Source organism: Rhipicephalus sanguineus, chromosome 6 (genome assembly GCF_013339695.2).
Source record: "Rhipicephalus sanguineus isolate Rsan-2018 chromosome 6, BIME_Rsan_1.4, whole genome shotgun sequence".
Taxonomy (NCBI): domain Eukaryota; kingdom Metazoa; phylum Arthropoda; class Arachnida; order Ixodida; family Ixodidae; genus Rhipicephalus; species Rhipicephalus sanguineus.
This window is the reverse complement of record NC_051181.1, coordinates 168,945,730-168,970,126: the sequence shown is the minus strand read 5'-3', so window position 1 is coordinate 168,970,126 and position 24,397 is coordinate 168,945,730. Positions and strand designations below refer to the sequence as shown.

Here is a 24,397-nt window from a genome sequence, read left to right as displayed (position 1 = left end):
CACCACGACTGTAGCTGTGAGTTACACACAAAACATTATAACCAGGCAGAGAAATTGGATTATCATGATTCGTGTACCAAATTTCAGTTAACATAATGATCTCAAACCGGAAATGAAGCTCTGAAAACAAGGAATCTAAAGATGCATATTTATTTCTTGCACACTGACAGTTTAGATGAAAAAATTTTATGCAGGATATATATTTATCTCTAATGTACTTATGTAAATTTCATGGTAAATTGAACATCATTTATTTTACCTACAGAGAGAAATCCTAGCAGTTCTCACTTTATTCATACCGTGCTCATTTACATTTTCGCCAAAGCCTGTTGCATTTAGCCACTTCAATGAAAACGCCATGGTTTTAAATGCGAAGCATTTCTTAGCGACCCTCGGGCACTTTGGCTGTTTCTATCTATTTGCCTGTCTGTCCATCTGTCTTTCTGTCTGTCGGTCCGTCCGTCCATCCGCCCGCCCGCCCGCCTACGTCTGGGTGCTCTCGTCGTCGTTTCCATAACCTGTAATATACCAAAGTTGGCATAGCAGGGGATCAGTGTATGACGAACGCGATACACTGGTCTTGACATTAATAATGCAAAATGTCTGTTGCAAACGTCATGAAACCCTTTCCCTCAGTCACGTGTGGCACATACCCGTTTACCACAGTACATGTTATGCGGGTATGTGCCACAGGTGATTCACAGTCTCAGTGAACACATTAGCGGCGCACATACACATTGAAACGCAAGGAAAGTGGAGAGCTGAAGACAGAACACCCCTGGCAGATGGTTGACTACCTTCTACTCGTACACGTAGTCCGCCAGAATGACGCAGAGTGGAATACGCTTCGTCGATCTGGTCTCCGCATCAGCAATACCTAATAGATAAACAGGAATCCATCCAAAATCGTGCAGCCCGCTTCATCACTTCAATGTATAATCGCCACTCCAGCATCACCCAAATCAAACGCGATATTGCCCTTACTAACTTGGATTCCCTCCGCTCTGTCACCCGTCTATGCCTCCTCCATAAGTATACTACAACTCGGGGACCAGTCGTCTCTCGCTTGACATTCCTTCTCGTACATCTAGTCGACTTCATAATCACCTCAGTTTCAGACGCATCTTCGGCAACACACAGTCATTCAATAACTCTGCATTGCCACGCGCCATCGCACTTTGGAATAGCCTTCCGGATGAAATAGTTTCTTTGAGAGATCCGGCCAAATTTCATGAGCAACTACAAGTTTATATGTTCCCTTGATTTTGTATAAATATGCTTCATTTTTTTTTTCCATTTTGTATTTTGCTGCATTTGCTTATAGTGCTTGTTCTTCTCCCTTGCATTGTACAATTTTCTTTGTTTTCTTCTTCGTTATAATTTCTTTTTATGCTTTATGTATTGTGATTTTTCTGTAACCCCCCCCCCCTACTCAATGCTCCACTGGGGCCTGTAGGGTAACATGAGTAGATAAATAAATAAAAGTTCTCTTCATTTCTTACAAGTCTGGGCGGTGGCATCATGCCGACCGAGGATGACGTCATGCTGATTGAGAGCTGCTTTGTGACGCACAAAGAAGCTGCTGCTAAGTGCCCTGAAGTCCTACGGCTATACTGCAACAATGCGGACGTCGACCGCTATAATGCACGTTGTGTCGGCGCTGCGGACGACGTTTTATGTCATCCTGCATGCGATAACACAACTGGCTACAAGAACAAGTAGATGCACAGGGATGCCCTGGACAAGGTAGCCAAGATAGATGCAAGCGACATGGGTGGCCAGCTGGGCTAAATTTGCCTGAGCGTTGGCAAGTCCTACATGATCACGGAAAACATCGACGTGACGGCCCCATTAATGGAAACATGGGCACCTTGCGGTACATTGAGCGTGACGATCATGGCAACCTCGTGCAACTGTGGCTTGAATTTCCAATGTACGTGGTAGGCACTGTAGTCCAAACTGGGATGAAGCACATCACTTCAGCACACCCCTCAATATATGGATGCCCGTGGGACTGCGAACCACTACAACCACGATATATGCCAGACAAAATACAGCTCAGACCACTTATAACGTAACCGCTTACAGTGCAGTACCGGCTATAATGCGGTTTTTTCTGACTCCCGTTTACCCTCCCATAGAACTCCATGTATACGCATACCGCTTATTGTGCAGTCCCCCGAGATGAAAGACCGGTTATAATGCGGCTGCCGGAATGTTCTCAGAGATGCGAGGGAGCGAGCGTGCTTCTCAGCGGAGATTCGCCGGCGGGGGAGAGAGCGGCGACGGCGTTACGAAGAAGGAGCGGGAGGAGATAAAAAAGGGGATGGCGGTGGGGGACAGCAGCCCGGCGCGGGTGCGTGGTGTGAGGAGGGGGAGCGGTTGCGTGGCCGACGGAGAAGCGTCTTTCTCCTACTCCTACTCTTTTTCCCCCATCCCCCCACCCCTACAAGGCACTGCGCCCTATCGCCTCAAGGCAGACAGAAATTAGGTACCTTTTCCTTTCCTCAATAATCACAAGAAGAAGAAGAAGCCTTTGCCCCCTTGACATGCACGCTTTGCCCCGGCCGCATGACATGCGCGCTCCGCTACGTACGGGCGCCCGCTTCCGCATCAAGAGCGCGTTACCGCTATTTGTCTCCGTCGGGAAAATAGTTGCTTTGTCGTAGAGCGCAGATATCGCGCGTGCAACCTCGATTCCCCCGCAAGTAACAACGCTTTGAGACGTGATTGAGCTTTCGCCTTTGCCACCAACAGGCGGACTTACAAGCTTGAGAGACTTTTTCAGGATAGTTGCCGCGACTGTTTTCCCGACCGCGAACCGAAACTGCATTTCACGTGTGATGCCCTCGGTTTAGCTCGCGAGTGCGATCTCTTCTGCGCCCGATCTCCGTGTTGCCTAGGGCAAGCTTCTCGCGGCGGCATGCCAAGTTGCAACGCGGACGCTAGGCCTAACGAGTGCTAGCTGCCATGTCGGCGGCCGCGGACTACAGAAGTTGCGGTTTGGTGCCGAGTCAATGAAACATTTTGCAGTTGTTGCATTTAGAAGGGGTGACTTACATCTTTAACGAAAACGCGGGCGTGTGTGTGAAACACTCGAGTGGTGGTTTGTCGTCGCCACCGTTTTCGACATGGCGCACATGCAGTGTGCTACCGCGGCGACTTCCCGTGACGGCGCATTTTTTCCGCGTTCGTTATGTCGGCGCCGCAGGTCCGCGGACGCTAACCGTTCAACATTTCCAAATGTAAGCAGACGCAAACTTACGTCCCAGTCGCATGCCTCGATAGTCGGAATCGCGCGCCCACCCGTTGGTCATGTTTTGCACACGTGCAACCTTTCAAAAATGTTGTTTTGGTTATAGTGCGGATATTTGTGACTCCGGCGACTTACGTTATAAGCGGTCTATGCTGTATCTCGTGTAAGAGGACACAGCTTCTCTCGCGGAAGCAAACACAATAACTATACATAACCCACCAGGGGCCTCATATGCCCAGGTGTTCAACGAATACGATGAGTACCATCCACTTAAGTTGGTCTACGTTGTACTTTCCAGGGCTAGGAGCCTCCTCGATGGCCTATACCTCACCAGAGAGGACCATGCCTCTCATCATTTCCGATTACTTCAACATTTATTTATCAACACCCAACAACGCCTGGTTCTTATGCTACATGAAATACGTTTTTGATGTGGCCGAGAGCATTACATGATCTCATTCCCACGACCAGGACAAGAGGCATCATAGATCATTTCTTCGTAAGAGGCATCCACAATTTTCAACAGCTGTACTATACCTCAGACTTCACTACATATAGACCCCTCGTCGTCGCGATTGCAAACGGATCTGGTAACAAGTCCTGTCCAGTTGATAGTGCTCACTGATCACAGTGATGCTGACCTTGTTCAAGAACTGTCAGGTACCCCTTCCACACATGGACACGAGTTAGTGAAACGTGCGTGTTCTCCACAGTCCCCTTCCCGCTTCATGCTTTGCATAACATCGACTCCCATGGTACGTGGGATCTGCCAAATTTTTTCTCACACAAGTATCACTACTTTTGGCTACTTTCACTGCTCTTGGCACTAGGTGGCGGCTTTCCTGTCGCCACATGTACTCAAGGCATTAAGTGTGGAACACTCACCGCCTTGGCTATGAATGCTGCTCGTTTTTTCATAGCGAGGGCTTCATCCCAGCAGACTTGGCACCTTAAGAAGCATGCGAGGGTTTAATTGGTCAGCTGCCACCTCGTAATGCCTTCTGGCAAAAGGAGTGTTGCAAAAAGAGCGGAATGATAGCTGGTCCACTTTTGCATGTGCTAACATGTCTGAAAATTTTTATTACAGCGATGAGTGAGCCTAAGAAGCTTCTTGCTTGCCTTATACTTACGGAGGATATTATTTATGTTTGAGAGCACATTTGAGTAATTCTAGCGGCTGTGCTGTAGGGTCTCTTCTTGCTGGTTTCCTATATAATTTACACGCTTCATTGCACGCTCTATTTAGTGCCTCGTGCGAGTAACTGCTTTCAACCGAAGGTGCCTTTAGAGTGATCAAGCGGTGAACGTGTTCGCCATCGTTGCTACAGATCCTTGTGATATGCCTCGCCTGTCCGACAAATATTCCTTGTCGTGGGTGATGACTAGACTGATGTCTGTTGGCTTTCTGTAAAGCATCGTCTTCAGTTTTCCTCTTTCAGTGGATACTGTTGTGCCAAGGAAGTGGAGGAATTATTTGGATATTGCTACTATCGATGCTGCATCTGCTTCACCGTCAGATCCACTTACTGCATAATAACACATGATTACTAGCACAAAGGGGACAAGGATGAGAAGAAGAAACCAGCTTAATTACAGTCACCATGCAACCATGTATATATGCCTGCTGACTGCATGCACACAGGAAGCCAATTATCACAATATTCAGAATCTCATCATACTTCATGTTCCTCCTTCTCGTCTTTGTCCCCCTCGCACTGGTAAATGTGTCTTGTGCTTGATATCATCTAGCCCATCTGTACAGATATTTACATAACTGATATTTTGAAGTGGTTTCATATAATTAAAGATCAAGTGAACAGTGATTCCACTCCTACACCAACTGCGCCAAAGTGCGCCAAATTGGATTTACTGCGCCATCCTGATAATATCAACGGAAATTGCGCCAAACTGCGCCAGAGTCTGGGGTTTGGGTGCGTCTATCACAGGCAGTTGCACCGCCGGCGCCTCAAAAGATGTGCAGCTTGATCTTGAGGCCGCCAAAGTCACAACCACGGACCAAGAATTATTCAGGTGAATAAACATCGCTCGCGCATGCGTCGCGAGCAAGCCACGATGTCATGTACGGTGCTGACGCAGCTTCTGTTGTACAAGTCGGCTCGACGGCAAAACGCGCTCTTCTTAGAGACTCATGACGTCATATGAGGCCAATCGGTAGCGAGAAAATGTGGCGGCGATTCATCAGCGGACGTCGTCTGTTCCAGAAACGGTGCTGATAGCTCGTTTCAAGCGTCGCACGGGACGCAATTAAAGTAACATTCAGTAATAACTACATGCCTGCTGCTAAAATGGCTGTCACTTCTGTTTCCGTACATCATGGAATGAAATCTCGGAACGCTAGCATTAGATATATGGAAAAATATCGAATTGTCCGTGCTTCGCGTCCATGGAAGAGCACATGAATGGTGGGAACGCATTGACACTTTTCCTCAAATGTACTTCATCCATGGATGTTCATTCAGAAGAGCTTTTTCGTAATTCCTTCCACCAGCACATCCGGGTTTGTAATCGCTCCTGCGCTAAGTACCCCTTCAAAGGCTCTGCCCTTTCTAACTCGTGTGAGTCAGGAGAGTAGCGAGGTGGGGTTGGGGGTGTTCAAACCCCTCCCTCCAAAAAATTTTCAATTTTGCTTGCGTATATATACACGCATGCATACAAACGCACGCACGAACATACATAAAGTATGGTTGAACCCCCCCTGAAAAAAATTCTGGCTAAGCCCCTGATATGAGTGCTAAGGTGCCAATTCGAATTTTTCGCTTTTTTAAATGTCATCTCATTAATAAAAGCACACTTCCTGGTCGGAGCAGCCACGTAACTAGGTTTTAATATGCGCAGCTGTCAGTGATGGGCCCATCGCTCACAGCCCTGGTGTCGGAAGGCCCACTGTGAAGTGCAGGCCCGTAGCCAGGATTTTTTTTTGGGGGGGGGGGGGGGGGGCATTTGCTGAAAACCTTGGCTATTTAAGAAAATCACCTATTTTCATTATTTATTTTTGGTAAAAACACCTCTTTCACCGAAATTTCGGGGGGGGGGGGGGGCATGTTACACGTACTGGCGTAGCTGCCATGGCATCCGCCCTCCCCCCTTCCCAGCAGCGGCATAGCCAGATATTTTTTTCGGGGTAGGGGGGGGGGGGCACCTTCTTGATCTGAAGTGGGGGTCGGGCAGGGAGATGGGATCGAGTGTCATTTTGTGGAGGATCAAAAGGTGGGCCAGTTGGTAATTCATTTTCTTCGTTCAGCGAACTGGGAGCGCAGAAAAAAACACAAAGGACGAAGTGAGGAACCACATAAGACGAGCTCTCACTAACAACTGATTTATTTTCCACATGGGAAGGACACATTTACACACAAATTGCGCATGTCAAAAAAGATTATGACGACGGCATGAACAGCATGCGAAGCGTGTAATCAAGGCACATGTCTAAGGGTTATCTAGGTAGCTAAATTCACAGTCATGCAGTGACAGGGATGGATGACTTATACATTGATCAGTATTCCTGGAAATGTGATATGCTTCAGATATTTCGCGTGTAGTTTGATGGGGATGCCGGAACAAAACAATTGTATTCTCAAGCAGAGGTTGGCACTTGCACGAAAAGCAATGTGACGCTAAATGGGAGTAAGGTGTATTCTTCAACAAGCTTTTGTGTTCTCTGAGACGCACGTTCACACATCGGCCGGTTTGGCCAATGTACATACGTCCACAAGAAAGGGGTATCTTATATACTACTCCGGTGTTGCACTTAAACTTGTTTACATGCTTCTGGAGGCATCTTCTACCTTTAGATGCATTCTGTGCCCTCCTGTGCACCATTGAACATATACTGCCCAGTTTGTTGGGTGCAGAGAAAACAACGCGCACGCCAAACCGGTTGCCCACATCTTTTACCCATGGGCCATTTTACAAATGTAGGGGATTACTGCCGCGCGCTTCTTTTTTTCTTCTTCCCTGTTCCCTGACGAAGTACATGTGCGTTTTTCATTATTTCTGACCGTACGCAAGAGCTTTTCACAGACTGAGGCTATTACGTAGGAAGGGTATCCAGCACCTATTAGCCGTTCTAACTGTGCTACGAAACCACTTTGCATGGTATGAAGGCAACATTCAACACTCAACAAGGCAACAATACTCAACGCCGCGTTGGCTTTGTTGAGCGCCTCCAAGTCGCGTCCAACTTCTTCGGCTTTTTGCAGCGTAAGCGCTTCCCCGTAGGACAGAAGTTTGGCCCGTGCATGTGCGTTGGCGACCCCATGAATTACTTGGTCCCGCACTCTGTCGTTGTACGTAGCTCCGAACTTACATGACAGGGCCTTTTCTTTGAGCGCGGTGACGAAGTCAAGAAACGTTTCGCCGGGCAGTTGTTTGCGGCTCGTGAAAAGGTGCCGCTCGGCTAGCACGTTCGTTGACTCGGCGAAAAGCCCGTCCAGGAATTGTAGCAACGTGTCGTACTCCGTCGTCGCCGCAACTGTCGACACCGTGCCCGAGTCCGCCGCCGTCGGTGTACTGGCCGTGTGCGTAGCATTTGGGCCGCCTTGTGCTTCGAGCTGCTCCTGCGCCGCGAAGTATTTGCGCTGGCCCTTGATACCGAGCACGCTGATAAGTGCTGACGCGCGTATTTCGTCCTCCCAACCGCTTCCGCCGGCCGCCTTCAGGTGTACCTGGAAAATTTTTCTCCATAAATGCCATGGAATGGGAGGCCTGCCGGGCACGTCGAGGAATGGAGGGAGGTTCGCAAAAAGGGCCGCCATGTGTGCAGGAGGTAGGCGTAGGCTCGAGCAGGTAGGCGTCGTTCGGTTGCCGGAGCAGGAACAAAGGAATTGCAGGCCGACGCCCTTGTAGCGTGCAGGAAGCCAAAGCACCGACGCGCAGCAGAAAAATGTGACCAGTAGCGTAGTGTCACGTACGTCGTGCTCTTCCTGGCGTCGCCTGTCGTAGTAGCGTAGCGGTTCAACTACCTCGTCGCCATGTGTTGTGTAGGGCAAGAGCACGGCGTAACCCGCGGCGGGCCGACGGAGAGGCCGAACGACGGGAGGGCGCGCGGAGTGACGACGTAGAGATCAAGCTTCGGCGAGACTGACGGGAGACTGCTCTCCCGCGTTTATTGCAGGCGGTTTTAAGGAGCGAGAAGAAAGGTTATTGGTCCGCGAGGCACGGGTCACATGACTGGCATGGCCACGCCGGATTGGTGATAGCAAAGAGGCATGGGGGAGACCCAGCTCCACCCAGTGGCATGTACAGGGACCTTTTCTGCACTGGTGTTTCCGCGTGCCACGAGTGGTCGTACGACACAACATCTACCATTCCTGCTGATAACCACATAGACGTATTTAGAGGGTTATTTCATAAAGTATAATTTGATTGATCTAGTGCTCTGTTTATTTGCTGGTGTCGAAAATAATCGCTGAAGAGGTTATTCCAGAACCATAGGTCGGCAAAACAAATGGAGCTCACACAGACTCACTCAATAAATATGTTTTTCACTTAGGACTCACTCGGACTCAGACTCGCAAAGCTTTTCTTTAACCAGACTCACTCGTACTCAGGCTTACCAAAACTTCCCTCGAATAGACTCGCTCGGACTCAAAGTCACCAAAATTTTCCTCAAGTGGACTACACTCGGACTCTGACTCATGAATATTTTTATCAACCGGACTCGCCTAGACTCGAGCTCACCAAAATTTTCCTCATGCGGACTCACTCAGACTCATGAATATTTTTATCAACCGGACTCGCTTGGACTCAGACTCGCCAAAAGTTTCCTCAAGTGGACTCACTCAGGCACAGGCTCACCAAAATATAACTCACTTGGACTCACTCAGACGTAGACTCACAGCTCTATCAAAGTCTGAGTGAGTTGACTCATGAGTGAGTTTGCCAACCTATGTCCAGAACACTTAACTGCATGACGCCCTTCCTTATTTTTGCGTCATCGAGTGAAAGACGCAGTGCTCTTGAGATGATTTTCTCCATGAGATTTACAAGGAATCAAAGTACTTCTAGCTCCACATAGAAGCCCCGTAATAATTATTCAGGTGCTTGAATGTAAATGCAACTTTCTTCTCCAGTGTACTCCAAGATGTGAAATCTTCAAAGTGCACCCAGACGCAAAATTACCTGCTTCAAAATGCTCCAAGATGGAAATTTTGCTGACCCAAAAATTGCTCCAAATAAGAAGTCCTCAGTAGGTAGCATCACTGTGCATGGCCTGCATCGCCCAGGCATGGGAGGCTCATGGGCTTTGCACACTGCAAGCGTGGATTAGTGGCATATACATCGTTGTGGTAGCTTTTGGGTGTCACTACATCGCAATTTTAGATTTCGAAGGAGCGAAAAATTTCGTTACTGGTTTTGGGAACTTCCCGATCTAACGAAATAATTTGAGCACGCTCATCACTTTGTTAAATCAAGTTTCAACTGTATAACAAAATTCTTGATATTATGCAGTCTTTCAGTTTTTTAACTTCATGTTCACGGAAAGCTGTAGAGTGCCTATTTGGGCCAGTTGGCAGATGTCGATAGAAAATTAGAAACAGCGCATACACAAGGACAACAGCACAAAGAAGGACTAAGTACTGCAAAGTACTATGGTGCTATCGTGACCAGCAAGCACACGAAATATCGACAGAAAAGGTGATATGTACATGAGTGTGCCTTCGGTAGTGCTTCTCATCTAGGAACTGACATATCTTTCGCGTTGATTATGGCTTTGTTTTTTACAGCCACTGTTTTTGGCACCTAGTTGTCCGCCGCTGCTGGTGTCCGTAACCGCTAACGCATGAAATAAGAAAAAACAAAACGAAATAAGAAAAAATATCCGGGATGGAACAGGGTTCGAACCTGGGCCCTCTGCATGGCAGCTCAGTGTTCTACCACAGAGCCATGCCGATGCTTGGAACTCCTTTGCAAAAGGCCCTATACAGGCTTCATATCGGGAAGGAACCACATTAACATATGTTATATAACATCGTAGAAGAGTAAAATAACCACCAGGCATCACACAATGTGAATTGCACAACGAGTGGGTTGTTGAATGCTTCCAACCCATTACAAAGTGCTCTGCCATAATTCTTCATTGTCATCAGGCACAGCATCAACAAAGTGCACATAATGCCTTACAGGTGTTTAGCGGGTACTAATGTTCTCCGCAGAATGATGAAAAATAGCACATTGGCTGCTTCCCTACTTTACAAAATTTATAGTGATTTATTGCGTAGTGGGTACCTCACGAGTGCACTTCTATTGGTTGCCAAGGAAGCCTGTAAGGCCCCCATGATCCATTTCCTCAGGGTCTCAGTAAAGTTCTTTCCCTCTCTCTTTCTCAGATTAACATATGTTATATACTGTGGTGGAAGAGTGAAATAATGACTGGGCATCACACAATGCGAATCACGTAACTATAGTGGGTCGTTTAAAGCTCCCAATCCATTACAAAGGGATCAACCATAATTTTTCATCGTCATCAGCTGCCGCGTCAACAAAGTGCACATAATGGCTCACAGATAGTGGGTACCTGGCTTCTACGCAGACTGACGAATATTGTCATTGTGGGTGCTCCCCTACTTGAGAAAAATTATGATTTATGGCGTAGTTGGTACCTTGCAAGTGCACTTGTATTAGTAGCCCCAAGAGATGTTACAACGGGCTCTAGAAATGCCACTCTTCCAGCTCTTGCTGTGACTGTGCTGTGCTTCCCGTGGAGGCCTGGCGTTTTCTTTTTTTCTTTTCTTTTTTCCAGTTGTCTGCAGAAGAATTGATGCCTGGGCAAGTTGGAATTGGTTATGCATGTTCGCAAAAGTTGTCTGCTTGTTAATGAAGATACGTTGTCAGGCGTACTGACTGTTCTTTTCTCCCTCACATTTTTAAAGGATACATGTGCACATATATACTGCCTTGTTCGCAGTGCAGCTCTGGTTACAGCATTTGTCTCTGTGCTGCTGTTGTGTTTCTTGTTTTCGATGGGGATAGCAAGCCGCATGTTTTTAACCTCAATACAGCGAAGCTTCACTCTTACTGCAGACCAAGGCAATAGATTCTGCTGGCGTTATATGGTTGATTTTCATGTGGTTCCTGTGAAACCATTTTATTTTTTTATTGAGCACTGCCGAAGCGGAGCAGCACGTTTTCTGGCAGCAGCTGTGGTGAAAGGGTGAGCCTCCCTGCCTTGGGCGAGGGAGAGCATGCGGCTGGTGTGTGCATCTGATGGTGCCCCTCTCTGTTGTCTATGCAGCATAGTTCCATATTTTGCACTATGCATGCTGTGTGTCAGTGCACGATTTGCTGTTCTATTTATCGCTTCGTGTCAAGTAACAAGCATGAGCTGCTGCAGAGATAGTAGTGGTAGACATGACAAGCTGCTTGCAAGCCATTGCAATCGTTCAGGAAAGGGATGTTGGCAACAAGGCTGGTATCTTGCAAGCAATCTCGATCGGCAAGAAAAACACACTGCTACCTGTGTGGGAGCATTGCAGAGTCCACTCTCCTTTATCTTGAACTTGAAAGAAACTGTTCCTGACTTTGTGAAAAAAAGAAAAAAAAAATTGGGATGTTATATTTCAGATAATATTATTATTTGTGAAAAATTAGAAAATTTCCCAGCAAAAGCAATCGGAACAAACAGGTGCATTTTCCACAGATTAAAGTTTTTCGCAAGAGGGGGTGCTGAAAGAAGTTTTAAGCCGTCCGACATTATTTTTTGGAGCTGCTCAGAGTTACTAGCCCCACTGCTGCCAGCTCTATCAGATTATGTGGACGTTCTGCGATGAGGCCAACTTAAAGGAGTTCTGTTGAGCAATTGCATAGTAAGTTAGTGATGCGATAATTGGTTGGTATGCGATGTTGCAAAACAAGAAACATTGCCGCTATAGGTGGATGTGCCCTAATTCAAATTTTTGCCTTGCTTTCATGTGATTTTAGATTGCAGCGTTTTTGTTTTTGTAGCGTGCGACACAATGCCCGAGGTTTCTATGACAAGCCACAGTGGCAGAATAGGCATGATAGCTTCGCTTGACCCATAATGCCGCACTATGTTGAACCGGCATTTCATTTAGCTTTAGGCATGGTGTACAGGCACTATAAATGGGACTTGGCCGGTCCGGCATGAAGATTTGGTCGCGGGATTTTAAATTCAATAAAAATGATTTTCTTGTGTCATTGCAATTGCTTTCCTTTTTTTTTAATACTGTCGCATTATTCTCCGTGTAAAAATAAATTCTTGGCACGAAAGGGTTTCGATGTAATGGAGAGGCCTTCCGCAGGTAGCCGAGCTGTCACATGTCATGCTGGAGCTGTGCATTGACATCCATGCTCCGACCGTACTGGTGCCCCAGAAGTCGGACTCTCCCAATTTATTGGTGCTCAGCCTGGGAGACTTGAGCATTGAGAACTTCTTCAAGGAAATATCAGTGGGTCCTAAACCCGACTACGTGGACAACATCCTGGTGCGCCTCAGCTCACTGCACATGACCAGGTAAGTCACTTCTACTCGCCTGGAGGATAATATGTATAGCATAGAAAAGTGATACGTGTGCTTCATTGCATACCAAGTGCAATTTGAGTATTCACGCAACATCATGAAGCCTAGTTATTTAGTAGAAAGCAGTAAGAAAAGGACAATAAAGCTGATGATCAGATAATCATTAATACTTATTTTTGGGCGAGCTGGTTCATTGTAGATTAAGGGAGTAACAGCACGAACACACACCCACAAGAGAGATGACACGGACACACGAACGCTGACTGACAACTGATGATCAGATACGCTTGTCAAATAATGTATAGTGAAAGATTCTGTCTGCCAATGTACTTTTACTGAGACAGTCATGATGAGTGCTTCACATGGAAGCATACATTAAAGTAATAATTTTCTGGAGTTTTACAGGTAAAAGCACAATAAAGTTAAAGTAGTAATTGCGACCATTTATTCGCATGACGTAAATTTTAAATACAAGGCCATATTAAAGCGTAGGAACCATGGCAAGGCTTACTGAAATGAGCTGAAATTTTGTTCATTTTGGGTATTCTTCAACGAAACAAACTTATTGGTGTGGCATCATTTTGTCTGCTTCTCTCTAATTACAAAAATGTTCAAACGCTTTTTGACTGATCATTAGAGGGGTGTGAATACTTGAATTTTCGAATGTGAACCGAATATTATCTTTATAAATAGATCTAGTATTCTTGAATCAAATATTTTATACTTGGATTTCTCAAATAGTGGTGAAACTTTCCTGAGAGGAACGTTGCATCACTCCATGCGCATTAACCACCAAATACACACTTGTATATCCTGATGTGCGCAGCCTCAAAGAAATATATACAGTGCCACAGCAAGTGTTGCCTAAAGTGTCCATTGCAAGGCCTTTCCTTTCTTTCTGAACCCTTTCAGATGCCACCTATGAAGAACTGTCTGTAAATGCGTCAATTTGATACAATGTTACTTCAAGGCTCTCGATACTTTGTTGCAACAGAAATAATGTCATAATAAGTTAATTTATGCTTGTTATAGTAATTAATCATAAAAATATTGTAACTAAGTATCTGTTCATTCTGAAGTCATTTGTGCTCTCTTTTTGCATAAAATGAAATCTCAGTGTAGAAATATAGTGCAAATTCACTTTCGGTTATGTGCATTCTGAGCAAAGAAAGGCTATACTTTTGACCTGGCTCGCGAGAAGCGGCACATCAAACATGGTAGTGCCATCAGCAAAGTGATCATATGCAACAGTACACTGCAAAATGAAGTTAAAAGGAAGACCAATGTATTATGCCGGAGGTGTAATTCATCCAAAACTCAACGTACTTTGCTCTTTCTTAGCCCCTAGTCAATACAAATAGCAAAAACAAGTGCCGTACACAATTGTGTACGTTGCGTCTCAAAGGGTTAAAAGTGCTGAAAAAAAAAAAAGCGGGAAGTTTGCAGTAAGTCGCACAAAGCTAGGCACAGCAAAGCATGGGCCTGTCGCTGCTCGCTAGGCAACCTATTTCTCTATATTTCTCTTTAGTTTTCTCTTTATTTCTCTCTTTTTCTTTCTCATTCCTTTCTTTGTCTCGCTCTATTTCCATCTTCTTTGTCTCGCTCTATTCTGCATTTCTTTCTCTTATTCTTTACATGCTATGCCTTACCCTCCTCATTTGCCTCTCACCTCCTTGCACTGGACAAATGGAGGCACATGTTCTGGGAGCAAACCAGAAGATGAATAAAAGAACACAGAGAGCGTGTGCCGGTTCATGATGACGATAGTATTGGGTCACGACAGACATTTCACGATGAGCTTCGCTGTTAAAAATTGTGGCTCTCCTGAACAAAAATCTAATAGTTGCAATGCCAAGGAGCATCCTGCAAGTATTGTAGGGAACCCACAACAGCTGACAGAGCGGACGCGCATTGGCGTTCCCCAATGAGCGTCTGTGCCGTGATCTGGTATAGTCAGTCGCAACCCAAAAAGAGAAATGCCAGGCCTGCGCAGAACACAGTTGCAGCCCTTGGTAATGTCGCTTGCGGTGACTACAGCAAGTGCAGTTGCAAGGTGCCCACTACGCCATATATCGCCATAGTTTTGCCAAGTACCCACTATTCCATTATTCATCGTGTGCACTTTTTGATGCTGTGGCTGATGACCAAGAATTACGGCTGAGCCCTTGGTAATGAGTGTGCAGCCACCTGCCCATCAGGCAATTCGCATTGTGTGACGCCTGGTGTTATCTTCTACCACGCTATATTACATCTGCTAATGCGATTCTCTGCCGCCTTCATATGGTCTGTTAGCGAGAGAGTTTTAAGCACCGGCGTGGCTCTGTGGTAGAATACTTGATTGCCACGCAGAGGGCCTGGGTTCAAATCTCACCAGATACCGGATTTTTCGTTTCTCATTGTGCACGATACTGGTTACAGACTGGATAACTACGCCACCAAAATCGCCTGTTGTTGTGATTTCGTAAGAGCTTTTGCTGTAACGTGTCGTCTCTATCCACAGCCATTGCTGTCCCTCACACAGAGTATTTTCATAAATGCTCCATCCAGTAGTGCTTAATTTTTGTGACATCCAGCACCTATGACTGTGAAGCTGTTTAGGCCAAGTCTGTCCGTCCTGGACAAAAACGTTGGGCGGGTGTGCACCACAGGAATTGGGCAAGCCCCGCAACCGAGTAAAAACGAAATCAAATTTATTGTAATTACAATAAATTCTGTAATTACATATGTTAATGTGGTTCCCTCCCGGCATGAAGCCTGTATAGGGTCTTTTTGCAAAGCAGTTTCAAGCACCGAGGGAGAATAGTTTCAAGCTCTGAGGGAGAATACTGGGTTCCCACACAGAGGGCCCAGGTTCAAACCTCGTTCCAGAGCGGATATTTTTTCTTTTTTAGTTTTTTTTTTTCCCTTATTTCACGCGATAGTGGTTATGGACACCGGCGACAACTACGGTGCCAAAAACGGCCCTTGTCGTGATCTCAAAGCAGCTTTCACTGTAAAAAGATAATGTAGTTCATACTTGGCGATATTCTGTTAAAAAAACTTTCTCCAAAGGCTATTTCAGTGTTAGGTGTATTCCAAGCCAATTGAAATATGTTTGTGTACCCCCATGTTGTTAAAAAATTTTTCAAGCTCCTTGCACGACATATTAAATGCCGCTGACTGCTCCAAATCAAGGTTCTTCTGCTCCAGATTGGAAATTTTCCTGCTGCTAGAAGCGCTCTTAATTCAGTTTCAGCCGTCTCACCTCTCCTTTTCCTAAGGGGGGGATGCGGGGCAAAATGTCAACCTTTGAACCGTTGCACTAATTTTGATGGAAATTTCAGGGATGGCTCATCGTCTTGATATTAGGACATATTCCAGTTTTCAGCACCCTAGCATGAACACAAAAAAAAAAACTACAGCCGTTATAATGATTAATTATGTATGCTAACTTAGGAAAATTATCATTTGAAAAACAATGAAAATGTACAAGTTATTTATCATTTTAAGTTCTCTAAAAGGTTTGTAGTGCAGGATAATGCCAGTCACGTATTTTTATGACGTTTCTGTAAAAATGTCATCGCTCTAAAAGAGATTATTTTTTTCCTTGTCACTGCATGTGAGACTAGTGAACTTTTTTTTGTGTTAGAAACTACTTAGGGATCATTAAGGTACCTTATCTTGTTCCTGACAAATTTCAGTCTAGAGACAACCTTGTAAGCAACTTTTGGTGACGCATGTTTTAACAAGACTGTTTGTTGGCCTAGTTGGTACTTGCTTAGTGACATATTTTAGCTGCGAAAGAGCACATACACAAAGCAAAGGAACACACAACGACCAATCAATTTTTTGGTGAAGCAGTTTGGAAATGATGGTTTTCCTAAGAGGCTCGTTCCCTCCAAAAATGCAAATTGAGAAAAATTAGTTTAAAGTTCTCACAACATGCTACTACAGTATTTATTTCTATGGTAAAAAAAAGGTCAAAGTGACCTCCTGCATAAATACGGCCTTCCTCATCAACATGACACTGTTCTGTTTCATGCAGTCATCAGTTTTTTCCAGCTTTCAAGCTGTGAATGTGGCTAACAACATGTGTTGTCCACAAAATGGACCACGCGCTGATCGCAATGAAGTCCGAGAAAAACGAACATATAAACCGAGTGGCACAGAAACACAGTGGGAGTAGCCCAGAATTGGCTCGGAAGCAGTGGCGGATGGTCACATGATAGGTTTCTGCCAATTTGAGCTTCAGTTTTAGTTTTCCAGCGACTCTGCTGAGGGCGCGCGGCTCAAAATGTACCTTTTTAATTTATTTCTTTGTCCTCTGATGTACTCTCCACAGAAGGTCTTCTGTGACAAAAAAGTGCTAAAAACAAACAATCTAACAGAGGCATTCACTTCGCATTCGGCTTCTTGCCCGCTTTGCAGCCGCGTCTTGAAAGGGGCGTTTCAGAGACCCCAGCAAATTCGTGCCACCCTCTCGTAAAAAGAATTTTTTTATTCTTTTCTGCTGTACAGATGACAACCAAACTTGGTGAGCCTGTTCTTTAATTAGCCATCCATCCAAAACAAGTGAAATCTGAAAAATGCATATTTTTTGGGAAAATCGTGTTTTTAGCCCTGCATCCCCCCTTAATTAAACTTGGTATTGGATTTCAAAGCTACTACTTCCTATTCGCACGTCCCTGCTGATCATGCTTACTTAGAGTCCACTGTGGTGGTGTAGCGGTTATGGTGCTTGGCTGCTGACCCAAAGGTTGCGGGTTCGATCTCGGCCACGGTGGTTGCATTTTGATGGCAGCGAAACGCTAGAGGCCCATGTACTGTGCAATGTCAGTGCACGTCAAAGAACACCAGATGGTTGAAATTTCCAGATCCCTCCACTACAGCGTCCCTCATAATCATATTGTGGTTTTGGGATGTTAAATCCCAGACATTATTATTATTATTATTATCTTTGCTTAGATGGAAATATCTTGTGGCTAAATTGTGTGGCTATCAGCGTGTCCTACCGAAGATGAAGTACATTAGGTAATGTCAGTTATTGGTTCAGAACAAGGTAATTTGAAGTATAAGCAATAACAGTATTTTTCTGTCTACCTCTGGAGAAGCTGATTTAACTGGAGGCAGACCCAAGTTAGGGTGACTGGAATGGGGAGACGTGATGAGCACGGCACATTTCACTTCCTGATTCCTCTAGGGTCACTGATGGCACTACATTCAGTGGCTGTTCGGTTCACCCGAATTGCCCCGAGGGTGCCAAGGGTGGACATGTGGCTGATCAAGAAACTGTTGCACGAGGCAATCGGGAAATTCCATCTGATGCAGAAGTGCCTGTAGACTGGGCTCCTCATACCCTGGTGAATGCCCTCCTTACATAAGTTACTCTGCAAGAAAGTGTGTGCCTTCTAATAATTGGGATAAGTGCAGCAATACGCTTGCCTTACTTTAGAAGAAAATGTGCCAGGAAATATACCAGCTTGGACATGCAGGCGGACTTTTGTAATCGTCAAATTCCCCGTGCAGTGTTGTACAAAATCACGCATTTCTTCAGCAGAACTAGGGCCAAGTCATTAATAGAAGGGATGGAAGGGATTTGGCTGCTCACCACACTCATCTGCTCTGAGAAAGTGGTGTGGTTTTATTGCCTTATTCCAGTCTGTTTTTTTAAAGGCATAAATCAAAAATAAGGTGGAAGGAAAGAGAAGGGTCAAGTCATGTTGTACAATGGCAGTACATGAATGCGTTGGCATTCATAAAAGTAAACTTGCATGATGGTTGTATGACAATAAAGTTGTGCTTTTGTGAGGACGTATGAGGGTTATTCATAATGTAACGGCCATTAATAATCTGTAAAAAAATATTTTCATTAGCGAAAGTATCTTTAAATTTATGGCACTTGTAGTTTTGCACAAAACCTAATTTTTTTTATAATTGTCTTCTCAGACCTTCTCGTAACGCTGGACAAGCTTCCTTAATGCATAAGAATGCGTAAGTTCACTGCCTGGGAATTGAATTAGTTGACACGGGCCTTGAAATGCTTTTTTACGTTTCAGTGAAAATGAGTGGAACCACTGGGCATTGACTGGTTCTCTGTGATTCTGCATTAGAGCAGTGTATCAACATCTCATGGCCTGTAGCAACATGGGAGGATGAGCTGTCTGTTTTGTTCATAGCTATCCAAAAATGGTCTTCCACGTAACACTCTTTCCTCTTTGTGTTGGTCGGTAAGCATTTTCGTTACACGCCTTGTACACAACTGGCAATGTCCGAGGTTTTATGTTACACTCAAGATAATAGTGGAGAATCTAATAAAAGGAAATAAATCAGTCAGAACGTGTATCGTCAATTGCCGATCAAATCTCAGATCTTGTTTTGCTTTTTGAGCGATTTCATCACTAGGCCACCACTCCGCTCTTAGTGTAATGCACATTTCTGTTGTCGTTTTTCAAGTGTTGACGTCATTGTACTATAATGTTTCTTTCTCTCCTTGCTGTATGCTTGCGAACTAGACAACTCGAGATAACCATAGAGCACCCCATAGGCGCCCACCACACTTTCGCTGAAAATTGCCTTAATATAGGTATGGAAACTTCTCCGGTTAGAGCAGTAAAAACCATGATGGCAGCCCATGAAAAGCTTCAAGGCAGCGCTAGGGTGGCTACGGAATTGAAGAAAGCATGTTTATATTGAAATTGTAAGTGATTGGATGCACTAACGCCTACTCATTAATGAACCCAGCGAACGACTTGTTGAACTCTGCAAACGGTGACATCGGCGAATGGCGTCATCCAACTCTTGATTGCAGTCTGGCCCGCCATTCATGAGCTTCCACTTCATCTTCTCCTGGGCTTAGTTGAGGGGCTGTAGCGCATCATACAAGGAGTCCCGCTCACGTATTCTTTTTCCGTCTGTCTTGAAATGCCGAAAGGTGCAGCTCAGATTCTTTCCCGACACACGGGGCCACTCGACGACTTGAGTCTTCCTGGCGATGGTGTGAGAGTGCATCGTGCGGCTAGCAGATTTCCGTAACGGCCGCAGTGGGGTGAATATTGCGACTGGTGCTAGTACTTTGTAGGGCTGGGCGCTTAACACATAATTTTGAGAATTGCGAAGTTTCAGAAATGTTCATACTGGGTGCTTCTGGGGTACTTTACAGCAAGTAGGCCATGACCCGGTCACCCAACATTTGGCAGTTTTCTGTGAAAAGCAGTAGTAGATGGTCTCTTTTACTTATACACATATGAAAAATGGACTGTAAAAAAAAATTTCAGTGCAAAATATTTCATGAAATGCACTGCCTATAAACCTCGTCCACCGTTGTGCCATAGTGTGTGTGACATGATGGGCAGCATGGAGTGGAGTCGTCCTCTTCTACCAAAGTTTTCACCGCTGCAAATTGTTCAACTTTAATGTCAAGCTGAAGAAAGTTGAAACAGCTCGATTGCACGCGCAGCTGACCACGGAACAAAATCATTCAACGAAATGGAGATGCTCACACAGCAAATAGCTTGTCAAGTGACGGCTCACGAGTCTGCCAGTGTTGTCTGACTCTCGGGCCACTAGCATGTTTATAAAAATATTCAATTTCAAATGAAGTGCTCGGCCAACTCAAGTGTGCTAAAATTTTGCCTGCTCGTTTGTGAACACACAAGGATTAACCTACATAACACAGATTGTGATCAGCAATTGGGTGTCACGGCCTCTGTAATGCAGCTGATGATCCTTTTGGACACAAAAATCGAATCAGCACACACTCAGCAACTCGTGGTAGTGACGAGTTTCACAGTTGTTGCCAGCCAAAAACAAAGGCACTGGCACGAGAGTTACTACGTCTTCGTCTGCCTATTTCTCGCTGGCATATTAAGCGTGTGGCATTGTCCCTCCTCCCGAAGGAACATCGCCGTGATGCTAAACGAAATGTTTACGGTAAACATAAACGAAAACCTAATGTCCCGAAAAGCATGAATGTCAGAATGTGTGGTATGGTTTTAACCACACTACGTGCAGAACCTCGGGTCATGGCTGTCAGCGTCGTCGTGGTTGGCTTCCGTCCGGAAGGGCTTCTTAGTTGACGTCACTCACTCGTCATAGCACTTTGTAAGGGCCGAAGTACCGACTGAGCAGCTTTTCAGAAAGGCCTTTGCGGCGCACGGGGGTCCATACTAACACCTGGTCACCCGGTTGGTAATCGACTTGTGTGTGGCGGAGGTTGTAGCGCCCTGTGTCGACGCCCTGTTGTTTCTTGATGTTCATGCAAGCCAGTTGGCATGCTTCCTCGGCTCGTTGGACAAAAGACTCAGCATCTTCGTCAACATTGTCGATGTTGTCAATGTCGCATGGGAACATTGCATCCAACATCGTCTGGACATCACGACTGTATAGAAGACGAAACGGCGTGAAGCGTGTGGTCTCTTGTGTAGCGGTATTGTACGCGAACGTTACGTAAGGCAACACCTCATCCCACATCTTGTGCTGTACGTCTATGTACATAGACAGCATATCAGTCATCTTTTTGTTCAGCCTTTCGGTCAATCTGTTTGTCTGTGGGTGATAAGCTGTTGTCTTGCGATGCGTGGTGAAACTTAGCTGAAAAACGTGCTCAAGGAGCCTTGCCATAAATGCTGTTCCTCGGTCTGTGATGACGCAGAATGGAGCGCCTTGGCGTAGTACAACGCTCTCTGTGAAAAACTGAGCGACTTCAGAAGCTGTGCCTTTGGGAAGAGCCTTCGTTTCAGCGTAGCGGGTTAAATCATCTGTATCGACGATTATCCTCTTGTTTCCCGAAGATGACAAGGGAAATGGGCCCAGGAGGTCTATGCCGACTTGATTGAAGGGTGTTCTGGGTGGCTCGATTGGGTTAAGTACTAATCCTGCAGGCTTAACAGACGGGGACTTTGGGCGCTGGCATTCGCGGCAGGCTTGAACATATTGTTTAACGCAAGCGGCAAGTTTCGGCCAGTAGTATGACTTGTGTACCCTAGCGAGGGTTCGGGTGATGCCCAGGTGGCCAGATGAAGGTTCGTCGTGGCATGAAAATAGAATTTCGTCACGAAGCCCTGCTAGGACGACCAATAGATAAGTTTTTTTGCTGGCAGCAGCGTTCTTCTTGTACAACACGCCCTGTCGCAAACAAAAGGATGACAATCCGCGAGCTAGGTTCGGGGGCAGAGATACGGCCCTCTAGATGTTCCATTATAGGTCGCAATCCAGCACCTGCTCGCTGCCGTGTAGCTAAGTCTGTCATGCTTACGGCTCCAAGGAAAGGGCAGTCGTCTTCGAGGTTTTCAGTGGCAGGTTCAACTGGCGCGCGTGACAATGTGTCTGCATCTTCGTGGGCGTGACCCTACTTGTACACGATAGTGACGTCGTACTCCTGCAAACGTAGGCTCCACCGTGCTAGTAGGCTCCACCAGCCAGCACAGCGAGTGATCATCTGTCACTACCTTGAATGGGTGGCTGTAGAAGTATGGTCGAAACTTAGCAAGTGCCCATACGACGGCCAGGCGCTCCTTCTCCGTGGTACTGTAGTTGGACTCCGGGCGTGATAGGGTGCTACTCGCGTAAGCGATAATCCTTTCAACTCCCTCCTGCCGCTGTACGAGTACGGCGCCCAGACTGATGTTACTGGCATCAGTATGAATTTCTATTTCGACTTCCTCGTCGAAGTGGCCCAAGAACAGGTGGTGATGCCAGGCGATGCCGGAGCTCGGTGAATGCCGTTTCTTGTTCAGAACTCCAAATGAACGATGTGTCGTCTTTAGTGAGTCGAGTAAGTGGTTCAAGAATTTTCGAAAAATTGCCTATAAAGCTCCGGTAGTATGCACATAGTCCAAGGAACTGACGAACATTTTTCTTATAGGCAGGAGTCGGGAAGTCTGCTACAGTGGCGGTTTTCTCGGGGTCAGGACGGACGCCTTCCGCGCTCATAGCATGTCCAAGGAACTTCAGTTCTTCGTAGCGAAAGTGGCATTTCTGAGGCTTTAAAGGGACACTAAAGGCAAATAACAATTTATGTCAGAGTGAAAGCCCAATGTATGACAACTTCTAAAACGGCAATATTATCAACATCAGTGCCCTACTTGCCGAGAAATAAAGCTAAATGTATCACATGATGAGCGCCACGAGTGGGACATTTTCGAAGTGATCCCGATGACGTATGGAAGTCGGCCTAGAATAAATCACTAGTAATCAAACTAGCAGCAGTAAAAAAAGAACATTCCGAGCAACAAAAGACGTAATAGAATGCTGTTTGTTCGTTTCCGCTTGATTCATGGAAAACAAAACCTCCGTGGCGTTGCCATGGGGAACGGCGCGCGTGGTTGAAACATGGTTCAAAGGTTCCGTTTTCGCCGAACTGTGCCTCGCCCGTCTCAGTGGTAGTTTCGGGATCGCGTACTGCCATGCGTGTTTTGCGCGCTCGTGAAAGTCGCTCTGACAGAAAGTTCGACAAAATGCCGCATGCGTGTGATATTGCCGGATGCCCGAATGGTGCACAACGCCAGTGCTGCAGCAAGGAAACCGGTGTGTCTTTTCACTGGGTGCCGCGGAATGAACCCTTACGCTCGAAGTGGCTTAGTGTCATGCCATTGCGCCAGTGTGCTAAACAGTCAAAACCTCTGCGTGTGTGCTCGCTGCACTTTCGTACTGAGGATTACGAGACCAACCGCAACTTGGTGACGGCTTTGAATGTGCCCATCCGAGCAAGTCTTTGCCGCAGCGCCGTTGTTGCTACTGTGGGTCCCGCTACTTCCGCTCGGCTGCTACTAGTGTCGGCGGCCGCGCAGTAAAAGCGGGCAACGTTGGGCACGGCAGCAGTGACGTATGAGAGTCGTATTTTCAGGCGGGAGATTTGAAGCGCGCTAACGCGATGCGGACCACTAAAAACGTGATTTTATTTCAAAATAAGCACTTTCTTGGCACAAAAGCAGCACTGCGAGGTTTCTGGACCGCTATTTCAACAATCAACGTGGACTTATATTTGCCTTTAGTGTCCCTTTAACGTAAGGTTCGCCAACCGGATTGCCTCGAGTACTGGTCGTAGTCGCTTCAGATGTTCAGAGAAGCTGGCTGAAAATACGACCACGTCATCTAAGTAGACAAGGCAGCTTTGCCACTTTAAGTCGGCTAACACAGTGTCCATCATGCGTTGGAAGGTAGCTGGCGCAGAGCAGAGACTAAATGGAAGCACTCGAAATTCGTAGAGGCCATCCGGCGTGACAAAGGCTGATGTTTCGCGGTCGCGCTCATCAACCTCGATTTGCCAATAGCCACTCTTCAAATCAAGGGAAGAAAAATATTGCGCTCACCGTAGCCGGTCAAGAGAGTCATCAATACGCGGCAGTGGATAAACGTCTTTTTTGTGATGTCGTTGAGCTTTCTGTAATCAACACAGAAGTGAAGCGTACCATCCTTCTTCTTGACCAGGACGACCGGTGATGACCACGGACTGTTCGAAGGCTGGATAACGCCATCGTCGATCATTTCCTTCACTTGCTCCTTAATTGCTGCACGTTCTTTCTGCGAGACACGGTGTGGCTGTTGGTGAATAGGTCTTGCGTCGTCGTAAGTGATTATGCGTGATTGGTGTCTGACTCTAGACGATTGAGCAAAGCACGTGCTGAATTCAAGTAACAGCTCTCGCAAGGCCTTCTGGTTCTCTTCTG

At 46.1% G+C, this 24,397-nt stretch overlaps 1 protein-coding gene across 1 annotated transcript in view; it reads left to right on the top strand.

The window, feature by feature from the left end:
* The window catches only part of LOC119397704 (intermembrane lipid transfer protein VPS13A), a 1,038,245-nt gene that overhangs the window by 269,143 nt on the left and 744,705 nt on the right, over positions 1 to 24,397 (top strand). Inside the window, exon 30 of the mRNA XM_037665124.2 lies at positions 12,535 to 12,746. Within this exon, the coding sequence (XP_037521052.1) occupies positions 12,535 to 12,746 (212 nt within the window). The remainder of the gene's footprint in view (positions 1 to 12,534; positions 12,747 to 24,397) is intronic.